Below are 25,181 nucleotides of genomic sequence, written 5' to 3' on the forward strand. Positions count from 1 at the left end.
CACCTTTGCACCTTCCGAGTCCGGAGTTAAGCTCTCCCCTCCCGCTCATCGTCACGTGCGTCGGGTACTGGCAATGGAATGATTGTGATCCAACCCGCATACCAATCACCATGTGCATCAAGATCTACGTGAGTCACAGCCATCTAGGAAGCATTGGTGAATAACCTCTAAATTAGGTACGGTGACTACTCGCAGCTTACAAACACACTATACAATACGTACCCGCCGAGTAAGCTATCCCCCCAAGCCCAATTTTGAACGCCTCGCTCGAACGCTTCATAAGCAAAACCAGCAGAATCATCACGAAGAGCCCAGAATCGACCTGTACGCATCCTCCACCTCCCTCACCACCTCCAACAAACTCACAATCACAATCTGATGAGTCACATTGGGCAAGCGGTCGCGATGCAGCCCAATCCACTCCAGCGGCGGTGTCGCCTCGCCCATGTCCCTGAGCTGCGGTGTCTCGATAATGGGCGGCACCAACGCATGGTAGTCATAGTGTGACAGCGGCAGGTTCACCTCGGCGGTGATCTTCTCTTGGTGCCCGCCCTCGGTCTTGTTCCCTTCTGTCGCCCCGTCGATGCCTTCCTTCACCTTCTCGGCTGTAATCTTGACCGCCGACGCCGGCAACGCTTTGCCCAAACGAGCGGCGAGCGCGCGGGTGTGCGTGGTCCACATGCCTCGAATGTAGTCGATGCGGGACAGGTTCCAGCCCACGTCGATCTTGCCATCGAAGAGGCTCTTGAAAATGTAGTCGACGTTGTTGGAATGCGGTGCTTGCCAGGTCTGCATCGAAGCAATCACCTTGGGCACACGCAGGATGGTGCCGCCGCGAGCGTTGGTTGCAGTGGTGATGACCTCGTCGACAGAAATGTCGAGCGCTTTGGGAACGGCGTTGATGCGTTTGACGGAAGCAAGGCCAAAGGATAATTGTCCCAACGTCATTCCCAGTGCGCTTGCGACCTTTCCCTGTTCCAGACCGGCTGCGAATCGAGCTTGAATGGCGTTGGCTTCCAGTTTCAAAATCTGATTGTCGAAGAATGTACCTGGGTAGACACCAAAGCTGATTGTACCAATGGTCAGAACAACGTCAGTGTGCAGCGAGATCGTCCCTTTCTTCTCCGACTTAGCGATAACCGGGGTGTTCGGAATGCTCGGTCCGAATCGAGTTGGCACAATCGTACTCTCGCGACGAATGTGCTTCTCGATATCCCTCAGAGAGTTTTCGAATGCCGTTTGCTTCTCTTGAATCAGACGATCGAACGCTTGATAGAGGCCCACGGCTCGTGCCGGACTTGTCGCCGTACAGAAGATGTACGCTTTGTCGCAGTCCAGAACAGCAACCAGACGGTCTCTTGCGCTGCTGTGCGCTTGATGCACGTTGTACATGAGGAAATCGAATCCCTCAATGTCTCCAAAAGCAAAAGACTGGTAGTCGAATGCCGCTTTCGTCAATAGTCTGTTGAAGCCGACGGACGCTTGGATGAGCGGAGTCGTTTGATGCGCTGCCGCATTCTGAGGCCATGTGATGGACGTCCGCACCCCGAGCTTGCTCAAGCGAATGAATCCGGACATTCTTCCCGTACTGTTCATCGCCATCTCGTCCATCCCGATGCACAGATTTTGTTCGAAACTCGACGACTTGGTCTGAGTGGCCCACAGATTGGTGATGGAGAAGGACGACTTCCCGATGCTTTGCCCAAGATCAACGTCCACGGCCAGCTGCGCGATCGAGATGGTAGCGTTCCAGGGAAAAGCCGCAGCCGCAGCAGCGGCGCGATACTTTTGCACGAAGAACTCATCTTGACGGGCGGCAGATGACTGAGTTGTATTGCCTGCCGCGCGGATCTCTGGCGGCAGCCAAATCTCCCGAAACAGTAATAAGTCTTGCAGTTGCTTACCATTGATGAACGTACGCGTGGGATGCAGCTTCAAAATTGCCGAAATCCCTGGTTCGCCGCTGAGATGCTTGCTGTTCATCACAGACAGCACCATGGACTCCATGTCGAAGGTGAATGTCGGCTCGCGGGAGTACACATGCTTCACCTGGGCGCTGAGCTTCGTCGCCACCGCGGTAATTGCAAAGAAATGGCCATGCTCATCAGACTCGATGGTGTTGACGGTGAAATAGAAGTCGTCCAGCTCGGCTTTGGCGTCCACGCGGGCGATGGGCTGACAAGTGAGGCCAAACTCTTGCCGACAGACACGGAAGCCAATGTCGAGCTTCATCTTGCCGAACAAGACAGCAGGATCGGCAACGATGATCGAGTCGTCTTCCAGCAACTTCTGAGCTGGGTTCGTGGTGGGTGTTGGCGCTGCTCCTCCTGGAGGCATCTGCTCGCCCTGGGTTTTCACGACTGAGCTCACGCTGTGAGAGATCTCCAGCAGGAGCGGTACGACATTCGGCAAAAGGAGATTGCTCGAAGCATCGATCCTGATTTCGCCGTTCAAGGTTGGCTGTCGTACTTTGGTCCCAGCATTGTACTCAAACTTCATTGCAATGCCTGGTGCCTTAAGTGTGGCCTGCAGTTCTGTGCCTTCGGCTGCGAATTGTCCATAACGACCATGCTGCGAGCCACGCTGGTGTGACGAGGCCGCCATTGTAGCCAGGTTCTGATTGCTAGTCCCTGAACCCTGGACGTAGAACAAAGCTCCGGCGAAGTCTGCCTCGAACAGGAGCGAGCCCAGCCGCTTCACATCGAACAGCTGGCCAACGGAGGGCGCCGCTGACGCTGGAGCCACCGTCTTCCATGTCGCTGTGCCACTGCGGAAGTTCTCGATCGCGAAGTTGATAGACTTGGACAGTGCATTCACAGGGACGAGGAACTTGGATTCCAGACGGAGCTCGAGAGGCTTGCCGGCGGCCTTGAAGGTGAGACTGCGATTGTCTCCAGTCGACCAGTAACCCACGCTAAAGGTGACCTCGGGGAGAAGGGCGGAATTCAGCGCTCGCTTCACCAATGCGCTGTTATGCTTCACCAGTGAAAGCTGAAGGTCCGTGATCGCTAGCCGCGCTTCATGTCCTCCTCGTGTTGTGAATTCGATGCCCGCCAGACTGAGTACCAGGTCGGAGATTCGTGCGCTCGGACTGGCCGCATACGATTGATTTACGATCCAGCTCAGCTTGATGTTGTTGAGCTGCACGGTCGTGGAGACGGACAAAAGATCTGCAGCAGAGAAAGAGAGTTCACCTTCCTCGTTAGCGATTTGCTTGCCTTTAATCTTCTGCACCACACTGTGTCGACGAGCGTCTCCGAGCCGACGGATGTACTCCATCTCTTTGGACAAGTCAAGACGCCTGAGCCGATCCTGCATGTGGTTGATGACGTCGACTGCCGTCGAGGCTGTCTCTGGGTAGACGTAGACTTCCAGGCTGTCACTTTGTACCCTCAAGGTACGTACAAGTCGGCCATTCTTGTCAATGCTCGACTTGAAATGCATATTGATGCCAAGGGTCAAGCGGCCGCAGGGATGAGTGTAAGTGCCCTCGTGAATCTGTAATTTCGCTCCGATTTCTTTGACTTGAGCGCGGACTTCTGGCAGGTAAATCTTGTTATCGGGAAAATACTGCTTGTTCGAAGCAATGGTGTGCAACGTCCCTATGCCGAATTCGACTTCGGTAGTCGATCGCTTGCTTCGAGGAGTTACGGCCGCGACTCGGATACCCAACAGAGCAAATCGGACTTCGTAAGCAAACTTTTTCTGACTCGCGGCAGGCTTTGGCTGTGGATTATCGCGAGGCGGGAAAATGTCGACCACGTGCTGCTTGATGGCGTCAACGCCGGATTTGACCGCTTTCAATACGTCCTGGACCCCAGGATGATTGAGCGTTGCGACGACTCCTTGGATGGCCGCTGCGTTGACGTCGACTCGCTCCATGGTGGCTCCAACGGACAAGGTAGTAACATCGGGCGCAAGCTGCAATCCAATATGGCCATTGGCCGGCGGCACGTCGAGGATGCTTTGCTCGAACTTCTTGCTGGCTTTTGGATTGATGAACCGATGGTTCTGCCGGCCGATATCGAAGTCAATCGCCCATTTCCGGTCCTCGGACAGGCTTGGAGCCAAGCGTACGCTTGTACCGGTGCCTACCATCTGATAGGTAATTGCCTGTAACAAAGATACCTCGACGCGAAGATCGCCCCCGAGTAGAGCGACATGAAGTTTGACTGGAGGGCTCGATGTCTCTGCGAGTGTTGCCGTAACCGCCGGCTGCGCTTTGTCAAGGGTAGGTGAGGCGACTGCTCCGGCGCTTCTCATCAGCTCCAGAACCTGAGTGACTTCATCTAAGATCACCGAGTCCACGATTTGAAGCAAGCCGGGCACTTGTTCCAACAGTCTGAGTTCCAATCCTTTGCTTCCGACAGCTATGTAGGTTGACGGTGGCACGTTGACGGTAGCGTCGGGCCGCAAGTGGTCGGCGTAGATGCTCGGAGAAGTGATGTTCGTTCGCCACAACGGTCGAGAACCGGCAAAGAGTTCCGTGACTGCAGTATCGGCGTTAATTATGCCGGTGGCACAAGGCCCATACCCCTCTTCCACAACCTGTGTGGCTCCGATGAGGGATATCTTGAGTCCGTCTGCCCGTGAGACATGGCGAAGGTTGATGCTCTCAACGGAGATGCTGCCGCTGTCGGTCGACACCACGATTTGAAAAATGGTGCGGTTGAGCTCATCCTCGAAACGCTGAGATTTCGATGCTGTTTCCACCTTGGGAGTGGGTAGAGGGAGCTGCTGTAACTTGTCTTTGAATGCCAGCACACGTTGTGCGATGGAGAATGCACTCCAATTCGCCAGAAAGGCGATTGAGCTCGAGTGCATTTGCACAATCACTTTCGTCCTTGTATTCTCATCGACCAGCATCAAACCCGTGGGGGCCGTCGGAGGCGTGGACTCTACTCCAAGGGACGTCTCTCTGATGACGATTTCGTTCGCCAGCTTGTCGGCCTCAACAGCCAGTCGGAGGTAATCTGACCTGACCGTGAGCAGAAGCGGCTTTTCCACAGTTGTATGCAAGACCTGCTCTTCTTCGTCTCCGAAAAACATCTGGAAGGCCACAGTCTGATGTACGTTGGGAACATCCCAATTCTGCCATTGTGCCCACGTGTCAAGAGCTTTGGCGGGCGCGTCCGGGGCAAAGTCCAGCTCTGCCTTCTTGAGCTTGACTGTAAGCTCTTTAAGAGTGTCGGCAGGGAGATCTCTGAGAATGTGTCTCAGCCTTGCCAGAAGCTTCCAAGATTCCTGATTCCGTACGTGGTTTGGGAAAGCACGCAGGATATAGGTCACCCGGGAGAAGTATGCGGGCTCGCCAAGGTCTTCGTTGCGTTGGGTCAAGGTGTGAACAAGCAGCAACAAGCGATTGCGATTCAACTCAAGTGGCGCCGCAACCTTGGTCTTTAGTTCGGTGATCAGAGGGACCACCCGCAACACAAAGTCCACCAAGCTCTCAGCCCGCTCGCCCGAAATGGCGAATACTGTATCCTCGATGGTGGCATGAATTGATCTTGCTGCCGCAGCTGCCACCCACACAAGAGCGTCATCGATACTGGCTTGCACTGCTGGTCCGACTGTCGATAGATGCTCAGGACGACCAAACGAGGCGGAGACGCTCTTAGAAGTGGCGTGTACTGCGAGGGTCTCCTTCACATCCGACATTGGCAAATCTCTCACTCTGACCAACGCGTCAATCGAACGTAGATTGAGGTCAAGTTGATCGTTGGTGTCAGACGTGGGACCGGGGTTCACCGCTCTAATACGAGCTGTTGGCAAGGCAGCTTGGATCTCGAGCGTCGAGTTCTCTCCACTGCCCTGTTCGCGCTGCTTGGCGGCGACAGCACCAAGGACGTCCATCTGGAACGCATCCATGACTTCCTCCGGACTCTTTGGGAGGATCTTACGAAAGATTTTCGCTGCAGCCACCACAGTCCTGGGCTCGAAATAGGCGCGGATCCCAGGCTTGAGTTGAACGAGCACCGAGGTCCGCGCAGCACTGTGGTCATGAGGGTAGTCGATGGCTTCATCAAGCATACCATCGTCCGAAGTAGTATCATCAGACTCTGGTACCTGCTCATACCCCGGCACGTCACTTTCGTCAGGCTTCAGCATGTCTAGAGGAAAGTAAGGCTCTGCGAAGGAGCTCGAAAACGCTATCCTTGACGGCCCGAGGTTGATGTGCCCTTGGGAGTGGGCGGCAGTGTCGTCTCGTTCCTTGTGAATCGATGATCGTAATGATGAAGCTGGGCTAGAGCTTCTCATGCTCCCACGGGAAGATGGGAAGTCGCTGGCATGTCCTCGCATGCCGTTTGAAGCACTTTGCATGCCGGTACGAATGGAGGCTGACAGGCTCGATGAAGATGCCTTAGCGCGAACGGCATTGAGGCTTCTGAGGCTGGGTATCGACTTGATTGAAGATGGGCGTCGTGTAGCCTGGCCAGCACTGTCAAGCGGAGGCGGCATAAAAGGATAGGGCGATGTAGGTGGATAGAATTCGGGATTGTCGTTTGGGATTCCATCCAGAACCTCTCCACGCAGCAGGAATGGCGCACGGTTGGTGCGTCGATCATTTTCGCGGATGTAAGCCTGCTGTTTCCGCGTCTCAAGCTCGAAGTGCGCCTTTCGTAAGACAACGTTGATAGCTGCTCCAGTTTGAAAGAAAGCGTACGTCTTGACAGTCGCTCTACCAGATGTTCTGGGCTTCTCGGCCGCCCGATGGCGGGCTGAGCCGCGAGCATCCACACAAGCAACCGTGATCTTTGGTGCAAGGACACTGATCCTCTGGGAAAATGAGTCACTCGCCCAATCATTCGTCGTAACCTCAACAGGATCCGCAGAGAACAAGAAGGCCTCTTTCCCGGCATGGAACCATAGACGCAGTATGTCGGTCCGCACCTGCACGAATGTGGCCTCATAGAAGATAGTCGGCGGAGGTATCGGCAACGCATTCTCACAATCTTGAAAGCCAAAGACGAATGCTCTAGCACCCATGGCAAGATCGTGGACAAATGCGCCGTGCAACTCGCCAGAGATGGCACCCACATCGACATCCCATTGACTGATATATGCTGGCTCATCCGGTGGAAGGCCAAAGGAGCGGTGGCCATCCAAGTTGACGTGCTTGATGAAAAGCTGCGTTTGGGATGACGTCTCGACCGGAGAGTCCTCGCCGCTGGAAGAGGTAGTGCTGTCTGCGAAGAACGTAACCGGGGAAAGTTGCAGGCCCATATCGAGATAGTAGCTCACGATCCGGAGATCTAAATTAGCCACAGGTAGCTCGATTCGCACAAACTCGTTTGCGGAGTAGATATTCGTCGGCAGGAGGAGCGTCACGTCTTCGGCAACGATGCACAACATGACATCGAGCTCGTTGATGAAGCTAGGCTTTGGTATGCTCGCCGTCTTGATGTTGGCCACTGCGAGATCATCGTCCGCTTCTTGGAACTCTTCGAGCGTCTTGAAGTGCATGTAATCGCCAAAGTAATTCTCCTTGATGTTGATGAGTTGGCGAACCAGGTACCCATACGCCTTCAAGGTGAGGCCTGATCCGACGATGTCAAACCGAAGTGTGTCGACGAGTCCAGGCCGCTCCTCGAGATGTCCGCTGTATGAGCCATACAACGTCAGCTTCGGCAGTTCCGCCACGACCTTGTCATGCAAAAGCGAACTCATGGTGGTCCGCGTAGCGCTCAGCATCCTCATACGCAAGTCGGACGCCAAGACATCGAATGTGATCATATTGCGTACAGGTCGATATTGATCCATGTTGATGTCCAAGGTGGAGTCTAGCACGCCTTCGAGCGTGAGGAAATCGTTCCGGGTCAGATCCGCGGGATTGTTCACAATATTCGCATCGTTAACGTTGAGATACATGGTGAAGTTGCGGAACAGCAAATGCATGCTGTAAAAGTATGGCACGAACGTGTAGAATTCGACCGGCGGGCCATAAGACCAGTCGTTCACGAGGTCGATGATGAGGAACAAGTGATCGCGCAGGATAAAGAGCTCCATGTCGTTGATCGTGATGTCAAACGGCCATTTCCGTAGAGTGTTCCATTCATTGGGCTGCGCAAGGTCTGCAACGACAGAAATGGCGCCAGTCCTCCAGAGCAAGTCGTGGTTCACGCTCGTGTTGATCTCAGTCGCCTTGCAATCAACGTCCAAAGTATTTCGGTAGCCAGATGATCGGGGGAACATGTCCATGGTATATCTCACGGTTGTGTCAGTCTTGACAACAACATCCAGCCACGCGTAGGGTCGAGCATCGATCCCCGGGTTTCCCTGCTTGCCTTTGCGTCGTCTCGCGTGTTTGTGTCTCTTGCCATGTTTCCCCCCTTTCCTCGACACGACCTTGTCTTGGTCATCGGCTGCTGTACTCTTCTTTGCGCGACCTTGCCATTTCTCGTCCTTTGATGGTTCTCGCGAGGGTATTCGGAGAACTACGTCTTCTTCGATGGAGATGAAAATCTTGAAGATGGTCCAATTGCGCGTTTCTCCGGGCTTCAGAGGTGCGGGCGGTATAGCATCCACGTAGGAAGCAGGGAAAAAGATCTGCTGTATGTTGAGCCTTTGCCTGTCCGCCCATGGACCGTATGTGACCGTTCCTCCGTAGACCGCGAAGTCCATGCCGTAATCTGGGGGCGCGGAGCCATTGATATCGTCTTCGTATTCCGAGCTCTGGAGGTTGCCATTGAGCCCTCCACCATGAGGGACAGTCCCAGGAAGATCAAAGTAGAACTTCATGTGGAGCTTTTCGATGTCTGCCAGCGTAGAGGCTTTGGCGTACTCGATGTCGTTCCACTCATCATGTTTGCCAGCCTCGGCTTCATCCATGTATCTATCAAGACCAGACCACTTGGGTTGTGTGGGTGCGCCGTCCAGATCAATGGCACTGCCTCGGCGGGATGACCTGGAAGAAAGCGCGCGGACAGAACGGGTGGCACTGTGCGTTGCTCGTCCGAGCCCACCAGCCAATTTGCGCCAAGGTGCAAGGAGGCGCAGAAGGAATCTGGAAATGCGGCCCATCTCTGGGGTAGGGTCGGTCTCCTCTTCACTTAAGATGCGCTGTGCAGCGGCAAGCTGAAGTTGTTTGAAGTCCTGGTTTGGCCTCATCGTGGCGTTGCACTTCTCCATATCGAAGTTGAAGAGCAACTTGAATAGATCGAGGGGTCCGGCATGTCCAGCATCGATGGTTCCGGTAGCCCTATTGACTTTGGCAATAATGACATTGGTCGTGTTTTCATTACCCAGCGTGGCCGCTGCTTGTCTGCATTCGACTCTGACCGGGAAGAGACGCAAGAATGCAGGCACCGGCGGCTTTTGCTCGTTCGTGTGGCTAGTGTCGGGGCCAATGGAGCGAGAATCGGTATTGACGCTCTCTTTGGTCTTCTCGCGAAAGAACGGGAATCGATGCTTCTTGTCGGGATCATCGCTGGAGGATGGCGGGGAATCGGGATCGTAATCTGGTCTCGCATCACTTCCGGAAGCGTCAGAAGCGTGCGTATGCTTCAGGGTGGATTCTTGGACCAAGTCGTAGGATGGACTCCGGTTGTATACGAATGCCTCCACACCTGACACCTTTATAGAGAATCGACATGGCAGTTCCTTTTTCGGCCGGGCGCCACCGGTCTCTGCTTTCCCTACGCTCCGACTGCGCGCTTGCTCGTTCTGATCATGACCGCCGCTTTTCTCACTCTTGAAGGAACTGCTGCGCGCCTTTCCGCTCCGCCCGGGATCTTCCTCTTCAAACACTTCTGCATCCTGGACCTGTCTGAGCCAATAACGCCAAGTGATGTGACCTTCATGTACCAGACAGGTCACATTATGCGCGTGATATCTTATACTCTTGAAGAAGACCCTCCCTCCCAGCAGGCTGATCTGGAGGGAGGTAATGTCGATGTAGGCCCGGAACGCGTGCCATGTGTAGGCTCGGATGCAGTAGGAGACGAGGGTGGCGAAGAGTCGGTTGAAGTAGAACAGGAAGAAGACGGCGAGGATAGAGCAGACGAGGATCTCAACCAAGAAGACCCAGTTGAAGCCGTAGCCGGATCCCAAGGGCTCCGCCGTCAGCCCGCTCGCCATGGTGTACCTTGCGCGGCACCGAGGGCGCGCACTTCATCGTGTTTGAGGCGCAATGCACATTGAGACAGTCCGAGCGCTCGCATCTATCACCGTTCCGTTGTTGCGGTTGTGGCCGGTCAGACGTGTATTCGCGGTCCAGCTATGCCGAGCTCGAACGTCGTCGCGCATGCATGTGAAGTGCATCTCCAGTCGTCGCGGGTGGCTGAGTCAGCAGATCGCGTCACCCAATCCGTTCAGATCCTGAACTTCATGTGAATCCTGTCTTCTCCAGCACTCCAACGGAACAATACTCAGAACGGGCAACGAGTATACGCGCGACCTTCAGCGAGACGTGCTCTATACCCAGTGGTCGATGAATACGTGAGCTACATTTCAAAATGGAGCTGGGGGATGAGGAGGCGCTCAAGAAATGGGTCATTGCCAAACTCGAGAGCAACGGAAGCGATGCTGATGCCGATGTTCGTGAACAATACCTGTCGCTATCACTATCGAATCACTAACGCGTGTCTTCAGGTCCTTGCCGATTACGTCCTCGCTCTGGCCAAGACGCAAGAGCAGGAATCGGCATCTCGAGACAACTACATCGAAAATCTGCGGGACTTCCTGTCCAACAACACCGAACAATTCGTCGACGAACTCCTAATAGCCATATCCACGCGTTCCTTCGACCCCAAACGAGCCCCTCTACGACCAGCTGCACCGACATTCCAGCCAACAGTCACCTCGAGGTACGAACAGCAACAGCCAGTCGACAACAGCAGAAAACGCTCGTACTATGCGCGGGACGAGGAGGAGGGGCCGCACGGCTCGCATTCGTATCAAAGAGATCGCCCAATCAAACATGCAAGGCGTGGTGGTAGAGGTCAGGACAACCAGAGAGGCGCACGTCACTTCCCGCAGCAATTTGGTATGCCCGCGATGCCTCAGCTGCCCGCGGGGATGCCACAATTTGATCCCAACAACCCGATGGCCGCCTTCTTAGCCATGCAACAAGCCATGGGTCTGATGCCGGGCATGCCAAACGGTACCTCGCCATCAGGTCGGCGGTGCAAGGACTATGATACCAAAGGATTCTGTGCCGCTGGTGGTTCGTGTCCTTACGAGCATGGCAACGACCCCTTCGTCATACCCGAGTACGACCCAAACAACTCAGCCTTGCTTGATATTGCGCCTGCTCCTACAAGTCACTTCGACACTTCAAGAGGCGAAGGGGGAAGGCGAGGTCGTGGGCGTGGACGAGGGCGCGACAACAACACTTCTCGAGGTGGCAAGCGCTCGAATTTCTCTCAGATTGGGCCCAATCGCGACACTTCCATCACGGGTATCGTCGTCGAGTCAATTCCCGCCGAGAATTGCAATGAAGAGTCTGTACGCGAGTTCTTCTCGGCGTTTGGAAATATCGACAACGTCAACGTGCAGCCGGAGAGCAAGCTTGCAATCATCAAGTTCGAAGACCACGACTCTGCCCGCGCAGCTTATCAAAGCCCCAAGGTTGTGTTCGACAATCGATTCGTAAAGGTCTATTGGGCGAAGGCCGAGAATGGGCAATCGTCCTCACCAGCCAGGCAAGGACATTCAAAGTCCAACGGCGAAGATACAGACATGGCAGAGGGAGGAGGAGAGCTTGACATGGAGGAAATCACGAAGCGGCAAGAAGATGCGCAGCGCAAGCATGAGGAAGCAAAACAGCAACGAGAGCAAGCCGAGCAACAACGCGCAGAGCTGGACGCCAAGTTAAAAGCAATGGATGCCGAGCGCAAGAAGATGGCAGAGCTCATTTGGAAGAAGACCGGCAAGACCGCCAGCAGTACCACCGCCTCTCCAGTCGCCAACGGGTCCCAAAACAACACTACAGAGGAGGAGAGCGAACAGACGCAGGCGTTAAAAGCGCAACTCGCCAAACTCGAAGCCGAAGCGAAAAGTCTCGGCATCGACCCAGCAGAAGCCGCAACGACAGACGGCGCCCATAGCCCTCACCCACCCTACCGCGGCCGAGGCACCTACCGCGGCCGCGCCAGAGGCGGACGAACCTCATACTACCCCAGCACCCGCCGCGGCAATGTCTGGCACCCACGAGGCGACATAGGCGGCGCCGTAAAGCGCCTCGACAACCGGCCCAAAACAATCGCCGTGACCCTCCCCTCGGGCACGAAGTTCGAAGACCACGACGAAGCTCTCCGGCAATTCCTCTTCTTCAACAATTTTAACATGACGACGCTGGAGAAGCACCCGGAGCGCGACGACACGGCGCTCGTGGCGTTTGGGCAGCGCTTCGAAGGCGAGAATTTCATGCGCGCTGCGTCGCTTGCGAACTCGGAGCTGCTGCATGTGGGGAAGGTGGAGTTGACGTGGTATAAGCCGGAGGGGACCGATAAGGGTGTTAATGGCGGAGCAGCGGGGATAGGAAGTGGGACAGCATTGGGAGTCGAAGGCGAGAGTGGAGGTGCGCAGCGAGAGCAGCCACAACAGGAAGTACATTCGGATCTTCCTGATGCCCCTTCGCAGAATTTCGAAATGGTTGATGAAGAGGATTTGGATCGCTGGACTTGAACGCGGAAGGAATATATGACTTCCATTCCCATAGCATGTACAGTACCCAGCAATGACTATCAACAAACCAACGCCCAACACCACTATCCCCTCCAACACGCGCGCTCAACAAACAACAAAACAAAGGAAACCGAAACCCCTCACATCCGCGCCAACTCATCATCAATCCTCAAATCCGCAAACGCCCTCCTCTCCCCGCGCAACTCACACCTTAACTTCCCCTCAGCCAAACTCCTCAACTGCTTCTTCGTCACAGTATCCAAATCAACCTCGCCCAAACACTCTCGAATGGCCATCACAATCGCCTCATCCGACGGTTGGCCCTGCGACGACGGGTAGAAAGCACCGGTAGGCGATGCCTGGTTCCGTTGCGCGCTGGACGGACGGCTGTAGGCGAAAGGTTGCTGCTGTTGTTGATGGAGATGGGAGAAAGTGGAGGGGGAGTAGAGCTGTTGGTGCGGGGAGGGAGAGTGGCGGGGAGAGGGGAGGAGTCTGTCGCGGGATTGGTGGCGGGAGTGCGAGAAGAAGGGCTCGTTGAGGCTCACTGTCGACATCATCCGGCCGTGCTCGGGGGGCCCGGGGCTGTCTGTGTAGCGGCCTGGTAGCATCATCATGCCGCCTGCATACGGAGGCTGGCCGAGTGGGTGTACTGGCTGTTGGTACATTTGCGGCGGCATGGCGGCGAGCATGGTCGAGCCTGGCTTGATGGTGGAGTACGTGGAGTGCATGTCGTCCATTTCGTAGCCTCCTGTCGCTGCAGCTCCATCCTGGAAGTACGCGCCGGGCCCCTTCTCTTGCATCACGCTTCCGCCGCGTGTACCGGGTATGTAGTTCTTCGCAGCGTAATCGTCCCATCGCTGTAGGGGAATGCTGCGAGGATCGAAACCCTCATCGGAATCCGCAATGACCTTCTTGTCGCCGCGCTCGCCAATCACAATCCTCGTGCTGCCCCAAGAGAAGTCGTCCTGGCGCCAGAAAGAATAAAGAGGCAGCACGAGCGACCAGATGGGGTAAGCACAGATGTATATAATCATCCATCCAACGTGCTGCCACTGTCTCTTGATGATGAACACAAGAGCCTGCAACCCATACACCGCGGACAGGATAATGATGGAGATGAACGGGAATTGTCCATTGTGCGCCGCCACGCGGTAGATGAGGTAGATCAGGTAGCCGCACGTGGCGGGCAGGATGATGGTTCCGAAGAGATCGATGAAGACGACGAAGCGCATGCTAAAGCAACAGAAGCCGCACAGGTCCTTGAGCTTCACCAATTCGAAGAGGTTGTGCATTGTTGAGTTGATCCAGCGGCGGCGCTGGGAGAGCAGCACGCCCCATGTTGCGGGAGCCTCGGTGTGTGCGAATGCATCGGGGAGGAATTTGTACGACATTTGCGGGAAGTGTTTGGTCATGAGGGTCGTGAGGTAGCGATCTTCGCCTAGGGAGAGCAAATTCTTCTTGTGGAGAGTGTCCACATCGTTGTCGGCGTATTCCTGAACGACTTGATCCGAGATGATCAGCGGTCGGCCTTTGTCGACAGTTCGCAATCGATACATCGTGAAGCTGTGTATTGTCAGTGACATTCATACGCCTTCCAATAATCGATTCGGCAACTCACCATCCAGGCAAACAAGTAACGCTGTCGAACAAGCTCTCAAAAGCCTTCGCCAAATGATGCGAAATCCAGTACTCGTAGACTTGTATCATAGTCCACCAGCTGCGCTCCTGATTCTCCAAACTCGTCTCACCACAGATCCCAGCAATTTTGGCGTCATTGGCACACGCCGCGACAAGCCTGTTCAATGCATCTTCGGCGACGCGTGTATCCGCATCAACCATGAAGAGGTATTCGTAAAGCTCCGGATCAACACCAATGACATTGTTGATCTGATGGAACATCTCCAGCTCCAGCGGATTCATGGGCGCGCGGTGATGGACGCGATTGAGAAAGGACATGAGCAGCACCTGCGAGTCTCGCTTGCCCCGATTTCCCGGCTTCGATTTCTTGCGCTCCGACTCCTTGCCGACTTTGACGACAACGATGTAGGGCACGACATTGCCTTCGTACTCATAGAGACCCGAGTAGACTTTGCCGTAATTCAGCTGTTCGCTGCCGTAGCCGATACTCTTGAATGGCAGGGCGGGAGGGTCGACTTTGGGATCGATACCAAGAATGTCGAGGACGATCTTAGGCGTGGGACGATCGTTGCCTCCGCCTACTGTGACTCCGTCGCAGATGACGCAGATGAGTTTCCGCTTATTGTCGTAGGTCAATGCCGTCAAGGAATCCAGGCTCTTGCGTAGGGAGTCTTCGCCTTCTGTGTAGCAAGGAACCTGGCAGATCACAAACTTATCCTGCTGGATGGGCTTGCGACTGGATCCCAACTGCAAAGCCGCGAGGAACTTCGTCAGGATGACTACGCACAGGACAATTGTGAAGCTGAGCAGGATGTAATTGTTGACCTGGCAGCGCGGCGAGTCCCGGAAGTCAACTTTGCCAATGTAGAACATGTTGTTCAGGCACTCGAGCGCCTGGCCTTGGTAGGTGGTGTTCAGATCCGTCTGGAACATGTCTGTGATGTCCAGGCCAGGGTTGTTCTTGACCAAGTTCGTGAACTGTGATCCAAGGAATTCGTACTGCGGGAGGTTGTTTTCCAGTGCAAGCGAATAGAAGTAATTCGTAAGGTCGTAGACTTTGCCCTCGAGAATGAACCAATAGTGATTGGAGTTCTGGCCTTCGGAGTAAATGGTGTCCTTCGAAGTGACGAGGTCGCCTTTGTAATAGTCCTGGATTTTTGGCTGGAAGACATCAAAGTACCAGTCGCTATTGTCCAAGGCACTGCCATGATAAAGGTTCAGCGGACCGGAAGTGTGCTCGGCGATGGGGTAAAGCAGCGAGGTGTTTTGGGACAGCGTCAAGAACTTGTTTGTCACTAGACCAGGACAAGCCTTGTAAAGAGGCGGAACAATGTAGCCCGTGACGTCTGTTCCGGCGAAGGGAAGCATGTTCTGAGAGTTCGTCTGAATGGATGTATCCGAATGCTGCAGCCGGTAGAAGTGCGTGAGATCGTACACACTCCCCATGTGGGCCACCCAGTAGTCATTAACGCCTTGGTTGTAGCCGACGTCTTTGAGATTCCAGACCTTGTCGTAGTTCGGACACAGTAGCCTTCCCAATTCGACAACGTAGAAGACTACCGCACCGTTGATGAAGACAATTAGGCAGAAGAGAACGAGCTTCTCACGCCAGGCCAGACGCACATCGGGTCGTTTCATGCGGCCGATCCAGGACAGAAGGAAGGACGGGATCCACCAAGTGCACATCCAGACCACGGCAACCCACAGACGTCGTCCTATCGTCGTCTTCTGCACTTTGATCTCCTTGCCCTCTGCGAGCTGTGGATCAAAGTCGTCCTCGTACAGCATCTCTGCGTATCTGTAGTCTCCCTTGCGCCCAAGGCCGTAGTCACCACCACCGGCCGGGCCTATAGACTTTGGAGCCCCTCGCCCTCCAAGCATTTCTTGCGAGCCGTTGTCCTCGTACTGCTGTGCGAGGAATGGATTTTCCATGGGCGAAGGTGAACGAGAAGGAATGTATCCAGGAGCGCCGAGTCCAGCACCGAGCAAGCCAGAAGGTTGATCAGCAGCCTTTGTATCAAGCATCACTTCCGCACCCCACCATGCTGCTTCTCTAACCCAAACTCGTTCGTGACCGATGACGACTTCGCCATTGCTCCATCCGCGCTCCATGGCCCAGGCATCAACGCCCTCCCTTCCGCCCTGACAGCCAAGGAGACGATAGCGGTCGACGAACTCGTCCACATCGAAGTCTGCGGTGAAATCTAGTTGTCTGTTGCGGTGATTTGCCCATTCTGGAAGGCGCCATGCTCGGATTTGTGACGATACACAGCCTGCAGACCAAGGGAAGTTTTGCTGGGCGAATGTGGCGGGCGAGTCGTCGCTAGGATGTAAGCAGAGATGGAACCATACTCTACTGCTTTCCATGACGTTTCGCAGACTGATTCGTCCCGTCTTTCCAACATTGATGCTGTCTCCATGAACAGGGTACAAGATCGATCTCAAGAAACTGTCAGGCTCAGCTTCGACACCGACTTTGTCGAGTACCGTCTGCCTTTGATCGAGCTGGTTTTCGCGCTCTCGCGCTCCTCTGCCGCCTGGGATCTCGAGATCGGCCTCGCACTGCGCCACAGCTTCCGACATCTCTCGGACTACTGATGAGCCTGCAGATACGATTGGAACGCCATCTTCCTTCATCTCGCCATTAATTCCAGCAGATGCGTCGAATACTGCTCGCAGACAAGCCGCTTTGCCCAACATTGAATCGGCGACGTCGATCACGGTGATGCTGGCACCAGCGACATCGTCCTCTCTGCCAGTCGTGGGTGGGGTGACTCCAATATCGCTGCTCCTCGCGGAACTTGATTGACGTCCGACCCTGATTTCTTTGCTGATGGCTTCGTTGAACTTCGCGATGACCCAGTCGACCAAGGCCTCATAGAGACCGGCAATCAAGATTTCGCGGTCTTCCGTGACGCATTTCTTAAGTAACACATCCTGTTCGAGCTCTAGCATGCTCCCGACTTGACGGCAGGTGGTCTCCAGTTCGCCTTGATCCACCAGATATCCAACGGCGTCTCCGAGTCGTACGATCGAGGCGACTACGCATAATAGATTCCTGAAGTGGTTTCCTTTGATTCCAAGCGCTCGTAAAGTCTCCCGCCAGTCCTCTGCACTCGCGGCATCGTCTGTTGTTGTTTGGAAAGAAGGAGATGAGTATGTGTCACTCTTGCGTAGCAGGGCATATCGATTAGGTGGTTTGAGGCCAAGGTAATCTCGCTCTTTCGCCGTAGCACTCGCGAGGATGTAGTAAAAGACGTCGAAAGCGCGGTAACCTCGCTCAGCAGGCACATTGAGCAGAGCGAGGTTGGTGTTGATGCCAGAAGTTGCCAAGCTGAGTGATGCGCCCTGGACCTGGCCTTCTAGGGAGAGGGTGAATGTGGCGGCCAAGGCGGAGTAGCAAGGTGTTGAGGAGTTGTATGGCGTAACGCAATGCAGGAACGGGCGGAGTGCACTGAGCGCGGTGAAGAAGGAGTTCGGGATCGACAATGGCAGGCTCGCGCAGAAGGGATCGAGCAAGGAGGGAGAGGACTGATGTGGGGAGGCGAGGACGATGCAAGCGTCTTCTGCTCTTCTCCGCGCATGCTCCCACGCTTTCCTGCCCAGCTCTTCGTCTACAATGCCTCCGCTTGCCCAGGTGTTGACTACCACGCTCGTACTCGACTCGAGGGTGTATGAGGTGTTGTTCGAAAAGGCGGTATTCAGGTGGGCGAGGAGTGAGGTTGTGCTAACCTGTTGCGAGACGGCAGGTCTAGAGGCGGAGCGGTTTGTGCTCGAGCTGAGTTGGGTGGAGGGAATGGAGAGGGAGGAGTGGGCTCGGGAGGCCATGTCTTTGGCAGTGGTGGTTGATGTATGATACTCGAAGGAGGCGGTGGGAGTTGAGAGTGTAGTGCGGTGCGCTCGTCGAATGTCGCAGTTGTGATGCGGATTGTTTATTGTTCACCTCCGCCGTGTATGGCAGTCAGGCTTCGAGGTGTAGGAGCGCATTGTACTTTCTCTGCCTTCTGAGATGAAGGATGGAGTGTAGAGGGATGTTGAGAGTAACCAGTCCTTTAGCAAAGACATGCAAGAGCAGGTGTGGAGGTCGAGATGACAGCCAGCTCCGCGATGTTGTCTCCCACTACGCAACGTTCAAAGAAGATCGACGCTAGAGCTCTGCCTTGCAGCCAGCCAGCCCGAAAGGGGAATGGGAGGGAAGTCTATTTTGCCGCGAGGCTGCGTCCGTGGCGCTCGCTAATCGCGACAGCAACGGTCTTCAACGTCCAAGGTTTGTCTATTTTCTGACATGTTCTGCTCCAAGCGAGGTGGTGTGTTTCCAAATCTGTACGTTGAGCATGTTCTCCAACGATCCGGACGAGATTGGTGAACTGGACTCGACTTATGGTGCAGCTCTCTGCAAGAGGTTACCCTTCGCGCGCACTGTACTGGTTAGGGCTGACTGTATGACCTATCACTTGTGGAGACGATTCAAACAGCTCACAGACTATTCCAAGATGAGTATGCAATCGAAATGCATTCAGCGACCGATGAAATAGTGCCTCCAGTACATCTCACGACGCTCGTGGTTGCTTCGCCAGATCTGCCAACCCCGGATTCGGCGTGAACCTTGATTGGCGTTGCCGGGGAGAAGCGAGGCGCCACGATTCCCTGCCGCAGCAAGAATACGACGGACAACATCCCAACCTTGCACGTGCCTGCACGGCCTCATAGACCCGCATGTTCAAATCCAAAATAGCGACCGTATTGCCATCTCTTCGCGTATTCTCTAGTCGAGTTTCATCATCCGACGCTGTGGATTGATGATTCAATGTTTTGGCGATCCGCGACCCCGGCACCCAAGCTAACATCTTAGCGCCAACACATTGACATCTCGAACAGGCAACTCACGCCTGCATTGTTTGTGCAGTACCTTTGTCGATGTACAGTTGAACGGCAGCAACCACCAGCATATCTCACGGCATTCAAACGAATCATTTCTATTGTACAGAAGGGCGGTGACATACACCCTTCCATTCGCACTGTTGTCGGCCATCCGACGCCCGGCCTGAAGGCCAGAGGGAACACACCACCATGCCTTCCCCATACATGCACGACTCGAACGCCTCGCTCCCTTCTCTCCCGCCATACGAACAATCCGATGCAAACTTGACGGCGCATCTGGCCAGCCGGTATCATGCACAACAGCCCATCAGCTATCTCAGCTCTGGAGCGGTCATATCAATCAACACTTACAACTCCTCGGCCAAGGGACCGAATGGCGCAAAAGATGGTTCAGCATTGGGTGCTGCCGAAGAGCTGGCAAGTCGAGCCATCACAAGACTCGGACACCGACAGGAGAATCAGGCTGTTGTCTTCATGGGCGAGTCCGGGTCAGGGAAGACGACACTTCGATCACATGCTTTGTCCTCCCTGCTATCCTTCTCGTCCACTCCTTTGTCCAAGAAGCTGTCCTATGCTGCATTCGTGTTCGATGCTCTTACGACGACCAAGACGGCTACGACCCCGACTGCCTCCAAAGCAGGTTTGTTCTACGAATTGCAATACGAAACGGGATCCAGTCTGCAACCCGCTCTCATAGGCGGCAAAGTCCTCGACCATCGACTAGAAAGAAGCCGGGTGACCTACGTGCCAGCTGGAGAACGCAACTTCCACATTCTCTACTACCTTGTAGCTGGCACTTCGCCCGCCGAGAGACAGCATCTGGGGCTCGACCAGTCGATGGACGGGCAGAAGCGATGGCGATATCTCGGCCACCCCTCCCAGCTCAAAATCGGTGTCAACGATGCCGAGGGATTCGAAAATTTCAAGACCGCGTTGCGAAAGTTGGAGTTTCCGCGGGAGGATATTGCACACATGTGTGAGATTCTCGCGGCCATCTTACACATCGGACAGCTGGAATTCCAAGTCACCCAATCCACCGCGCCTGCAGCGGATGAGAGTGGTGGCTACGGCCAGGAAGGTGGTGAGGATGTGACCACTGTCAAGAACAAAGACGACCTCGCCATCATCGCGGCTTTCCTCGGCGTCCGAGAGCGAGACTTGGAGCAGTCCATGGGCTATCGGACGAAGACGCTACACCGGGAACGTGTGACTGTCATGCTTGATCCCAAAGGCGCAAAGGAGAATGCAGATGAGCTGGCCCGTACCCTCTACGCACTGCTAGTTGCGCTGATCATGGAGAAGATCAACCAAAAGATCTGCGCCGATGAGGAGGCCGTAAGCAACACCATCTCCATCGTCGACTTCCCGGGCTTTGCCATCGAGCCATCGACCAACAGCACTCTGGACCAACTGTTGAACAATGCCGCCTGCGAGTCACTCTATAACTTCTGCCTCCAATCCTTCTTCGAGCGAAACGCCGACCTGTTGGACACCGAAGACGTCAAGATCCCGCCGACCAGCTACTTCGACAACAGTGATGCAGTTAGAGGCCTCCTGAAACCAGGCAACGGACTGCTCAGCATCCTCGACGATCAAATGAGGCGCGATAAAACCGACGTACAGCTTCTCGAAACCTTCCGTCGACGCTTCCAGGGCAGGAATCCCGCGATTGAAGTCGTCGAAACAGCAATCGAAACTCAGTTTGGAAACAACTTCCCGACTACAAATCGTAATGCTGGGTTTACCGTGCGGCACTTTGCCGGCGAAGTCGACTACCCCGTCGACGGGCTCATTGAAGCGAACGGCGAGGTCATTAGTGGCGATCTAATGAATCTAGTGTCGTACAGCAACAGCAGATTCGTGCAGGAGCTCTTCGGCCAAGAAGCTTTGAACAAAGTCACCCATCCAAGAGACCGCACGTCTGTGACACATGCTTCCGTCATGTCGAAACCATCTCGCAAGCCGAGCGTGGTCCGACGCAATCGCGACAGTCGGCTGACTTCGGTCTCGGTCATCGAAGAAGAGGAAGATGACACCACCCAGCTGCGCAGAAGGTCGACGATGCGTCGCGCACGACCCAAGCAAGACGCTCAGCAGCAGCAACAAGGGGCATCAGCACAGTTTCTCTCCTCCCTCGAAACCATCACGCAAACCCTCTCGGCTGCAAACACGAACCCTTACTTCGTCTTCTGCCTGAAGCCCAACGACCGCCGCATCGCAAACATGTTTGACAGCAAATGTGTTCGCGATCAGGTACAGACGCTTGGGATAGCGGAGATCAGCCAACGCCTGAAGAATGCGGACTACAGCGTCTTCATGCCCTTTGGCGAGTTCCTGAACATTGCTGAAGGAGACGTGAGCGTGATGGGCAGCGAGAAGGAGAAGGTCGAGATGATTGTGGAGGAACGACGGTGGACTGCAGACCAGGCGCGAGTCGGAAGCACGGGAGTGTTTTTGAGTGAGCGCTGCTGGCGGCAGATTACAGATCTTGAGGATCTGGGAGATCATGGGCGGCCATCTTATGATGGCGCTGGCGGGCTCTCCGATCGGGATTTGAAGACTGGATTTGGTGAGCCAACGGCCGCCTTGCTCCCATCGGTTCCCTACGACGACGACAAGTTCCCTGGTTATGTCGGAAATCGAGACCAGGATGCGAAGAGTGAAACAGGCGTTTCGGCATTCAGAGAGGGTGACATGTTCCGCAATCTGGACACGAGGTCCGAACTGGCCGAGAAGGGGAATGAGTTGAAACTCGACAAAGTTGATGAGCGAACCGTCACCGGCGCGCGGAAACGCTGGCTGTTCGTCGTCTACTTCCTCACCTGGTGGCTTCCCGATGTCTTTATCCGGATCTTCCTGCGTATCAAACGGCCGGATGTCCGCCTTGCGTGGCGAGAGAAGTTGGCGATCAACATGATCATCTGGTTCTCGTGTTTGTCCGTCTTGTTCTTCATGATCGGCATGCCTCGTCTCGTGTGTCCCACGCAGAACATTATCAGTCCGGCGGCGCTTACTTCGAAGAATGGCAAGGATGGCGAACCGGCGTATGCTTCCCTTCGAGGCATTGTGTTCGACTTGGGCAAGTTCTCCGTCGGCCACTATCCCACCACCATTGTGCCGCAGACCTCGCTGCTCAATTACGCCGGCACGGATGTCACCAATCTGTTCCCCGTCCAGGTCTCAGCCATGTGTCAAGGGATGACTGAAGATGGCATTTCGCCGGCCGTCCAGCTCAACTACCAGACTTACAACTACACCGGTTCCGTCACAGCCGCCAGCCTGAGCGATATGAACGCACAGTATCACGACTTTCGATGGGCCACGAACGATTCTCGACCCTTCTGGCTCACCTCGCAGATGCTCATGTTGGAGAGCAACTACTACAAAGGCCATCTCGGCTACTCTCCACAGTACCTGAAGACGCTGGTCGACAAGGACTCCATGTCCATCGCCTACATGTACGGTCGAGTGTACGACTTCACGCAGTACGTCGCAGGCGGTCGGTCGCCCCAGTACCCAGCCGGATACACACCACCAAAAACCACACCCGACTCGAACTTCATGTATCCCGCCATCGTGGAGCTGTTCCAAACGAACCCCGGCCAAGACGTCACGAAACTCTGGGAAGCGCTTCCTCTGACCGACTTCATGCGCGACAGCATGCAGATGTGCATGGACAACCTGTTCTACGTCGGCGACTTGGACACGCGCGGCAGCGTGCGCTGTCTCTTTTCGAAGTACATCCTGCTCGGCGTCTCGCTGATGCTGGTCTCGGTGATTGCGTTTAAATTCTTTGCTGCGTTGCAATTCGGGCGCAAGACGACGCCGGAGAACTTGGATAAGTTCTTCATCGCTACTATCCCCGCTTACACGGAAGACGAGGAGTCGTTGCGTCGTGCGATTGACTCCGCTGCGCGCCTGCGGTACGATGACAAGCGTAAACTGCTCTTCATTGTGTGTGATGGTATGATTGTCGGCCAGGGCAACGATCGTCCTACTCCGCGCATTGTACTGGATATTCTGGGCGTGCCGGAAACTGTCGAGCCTGATCCGCTGAGCTTCGAATCGCTTGGGGAGGGCATGAAGCAGCACAACATGGCCAAAGTGTACTCTGGCCTGTATGAGGTGCAGGGCCATATTGTGCCGTATGTGGTTGTTGTCAAGGTCGGCAAGCCTTCAGAAGTTTCACGGTAAGTCTCGCATTCTAGATCGAGAGCACGAGAGGTGATGCTGACCTTTGATCCTGCAGACCTGGCAATCGCGGCAAACGAGACTCTCAACTGCTCCTCATGCGCTTCCTCAACCGCGTGCACTACAATCTCCCCATGTCGCCCCTGGAACTGGAACTGCACCATCAGATTCGAAACGTGATAGGCGTCAACCCCACCTTCTACGAATTCCTGCTGCAGATCGATGCAGATACTGTGGTTGCTCCGGACGCCGCGACTCGTATGGTTGCTGCTCTCCTGAACGATGTCAGGATCATTGGTGTGTGCGGCGAAACCGCGCTGTCCAATGCCAAGACCTCGATGATCACGATGATGCAGGTGTATGAGTATTACATCTCTCACAACCTCACCAAGGCGTTTGAATCGCTCTTTGGCTCGGTGACTTGTCTTCCGGGTTGTTTCTCCATGTTCCGCATCCGAGCGGCAGAAACGGGGAAACCGCTTTTCGTTTCGCGAGAGGTGGTTGAGGACTATGCGGAGATCCGCGTCGATACGCTGCACACCAAGAATCTCCTGCACCTAGGAGAAGACAGATACCTCACGACGCTGCTCCTGAAGCATCATCCAAAGTACAAGACGAAGTATACGATGCGCGCCGAAGCTTGGACGATAGCACCGGAGAGCTGGTCGGTCTTCCTATCGCAACGCCGCCGCTGGATCAACAGCACCGTGCACAACCTGATCGAGCTCATCCCCGTGAAGCAACTGTGCGGCTTCTGCTGCTTCTCCATGCGCTTCGTCGTCTTCCTCGACCTGCTGTCCACACTCGTGCAGCCCGTCATCATCGGCTACATCGCCTACCTCATCTACATCTGCATCTCCAGCCCCTCCACCGTCCCCGTGACGGCATTCATCCTGCTCGGCGCTATCTACGGCTTGCAGGCAATCATCTTCATCCTGCGCCGCAAGTGGGAGATGATCGGGTGGATGCTCATCTACATCCTCGCGACGCCCGTCTTCGCTTTCGGCCTGCCGCTCTACGCCTTCTGGCACATGGACGAGTTCTCGTGGGGCAGCACGCGCGTCGTGACGGGCGAGAAGGGCAAGCAGGTCGTCGTGTCGGACGAGGGCAAATTCGACCCGGCTACCATTCCGCACAAACGCTGGGAGGAATACCAAGCCGAACTGTTCGATGCGCAGGCGCTGATGCAGGGCCACTTTGCCGATGACTCCAAATCGGAGGTGTCGGGCGTCACGTACGCCACGAAGCATTTCCATGCGCAGGACCCGAGTCAATTCTATCAGCATCGTTCCGGCTCGGCGCTGAGCCAAATTGGTTTGCAACCCTCCATGCACTCTCCCCTCGGCGGCGGCGCCTACGGCTACGGCAACGTCTCGCAGATGACGCTCCCTCCCTATCAGGCTGAAGCGGGCAGCATCTATCACGGGCAAGTGTCGTCGTCAGGTTTCGATTTAGACGAACAGTTCGCGGACGCGTTGCCGAGTGACGACGCGCTGTTGGCGGAGATTCGCGACATTCTGCGCACGGCGGATTTGATGAGCGTTACGAAGAAGAGTATCAAGGCGGAGTTGGAGAGGCGGTTTGGGGTTGGGTTGGATGCGAAGCGGTTGTATATTGGGAGTGCTACGGAGGCGGTTCTGACGGGGCAGCTGTGAGGAGTCTTACTATAATTTTTTTTTGGAGTAGTGGGGGATAGCGAGGCGTTGAGGTTATTTCTTTGGATAGTTCATATGTTCACTCGACACTGCAGCTTTTCCGCAGCGCATCACATGCAACCTCCCGACTCCCTTCTGAATGTTGATGCCTGAGGCAACAAGACTGACGTCTGACGCGGGACGGACCGC

At 55.1% G+C, this 25,181-nt stretch overlaps 4 protein-coding genes across 4 annotated transcripts; 2 read left to right on the forward strand and 2 right to left on the reverse strand.

Moving 5' to 3' along the window:
• Nucleotides 1–134: 134 nt before the first annotated feature.
• On the reverse strand, nucleotides 135–10,221 carry BDY17DRAFT_304283 (uncharacterized protein). The gene has a single exon (XM_033734703.1). It carries the CDS (start codon nucleotides 10,075–10,077, stop codon nucleotides 301–303), a length of 9,777 nt encoding a protein of 3,258 aa, XP_033586182.1. The 5' UTR covers nucleotides 10,078–10,221; the 3' UTR covers nucleotides 135–300.
• A 233-nt stretch (nucleotides 10,222–10,454) lies between these two features.
• Nucleotides 10,455–12,627, forward strand: BDY17DRAFT_327564 (uncharacterized protein; the record flags this gene model as incomplete). The annotated part of the gene is made up of 2 exons (XM_033737693.1): nucleotides 10,455–10,535; nucleotides 10,591–12,627. 2 exons carry the CDS (start codon nucleotides 10,455–10,457, stop codon nucleotides 12,625–12,627), a joined length of 2,118 nt encoding a protein of 705 aa, XP_033586183.1.
• Nucleotides 12,628–12,661: 34 nt separating this feature from the next.
• On the reverse strand, nucleotides 12,662–18,354 carry BDY17DRAFT_42270 (chitin synthase, class VI). Its single transcript, XM_033738368.1, has 2 exons — nucleotides 14,246–18,354; nucleotides 12,662–14,190 (listed from the first exon to the last, which is right to left on the reverse strand). The coding sequence occupies exons 1-2, from the start codon at nucleotides 18,091–18,093 to the stop codon at nucleotides 12,768–12,770; spliced, it is 5,271 nt and encodes a 1,756-aa protein (XP_033586184.1). The 5' UTR covers nucleotides 18,094–18,354; the 3' UTR covers nucleotides 12,662–12,767.
• Nucleotides 18,355–19,020: 666 nt separating this feature from the next.
• On the forward strand, nucleotides 19,021–25,110 carry BDY17DRAFT_349140 (chitin synthase 5). The gene is made up of 2 exons (XM_033738162.1): nucleotides 19,021–23,336; nucleotides 23,396–25,110. Exons 1-2 carry the CDS (start codon nucleotides 19,336–19,338, stop codon nucleotides 24,990–24,992), a joined length of 5,598 nt encoding a protein of 1,865 aa, XP_033586185.1. The 5' UTR covers nucleotides 19,021–19,335; the 3' UTR covers nucleotides 24,993–25,110.
• The last annotated feature ends 71 nt before the right edge of the window (nucleotides 25,111–25,181 follow it).

This window comes from Neohortaea acidophila, assembly GCF_010093505.1.
Source record: "Neohortaea acidophila strain CBS 113389 unplaced genomic scaffold BDY17scaffold_11, whole genome shotgun sequence".
In the NCBI taxonomy this organism is placed as follows: domain Eukaryota; kingdom Fungi; phylum Ascomycota; class Dothideomycetes; order Mycosphaerellales; family Teratosphaeriaceae; genus Neohortaea; species Neohortaea acidophila.

Bases quoted from the DNA above. Each gene is read 5' to 3' on its own strand.
- BDY17DRAFT_304283 (XM_033734703.1), bottom strand. From the start codon at position 10,077: ATGGCGAGCGGGCTGACGGCGGAGCCCTTGGGATCCGGCTACGGCTTC.
- BDY17DRAFT_42270 (XM_033738368.1), bottom strand. From the start codon at position 18,093: ATGGCCTCCCGAGCCCACTCCTCCCTCTCCATTCCCTCCACCCAACTC. The intron at 14,191-14,245 runs GTGAGTTGCCGA...GACAATACACAG, and splicing joins GTTACTTGTTTGCCTGGATG to CTTCACGATGTATCGATTGC.
- BDY17DRAFT_349140 (XM_033738162.1), top strand. From the start codon at position 19,336: ATGCCTTCCCCATACATGCACGACTCGAACGCCTCGCTCCCTTCTCTC. The intron at 23,337-23,395 runs GTAAGTCTCGCA...TTGATCCTGCAG, and splicing joins AAGCCTTCAGAAGTTTCACG to ACCTGGCAATCGCGGCAAAC.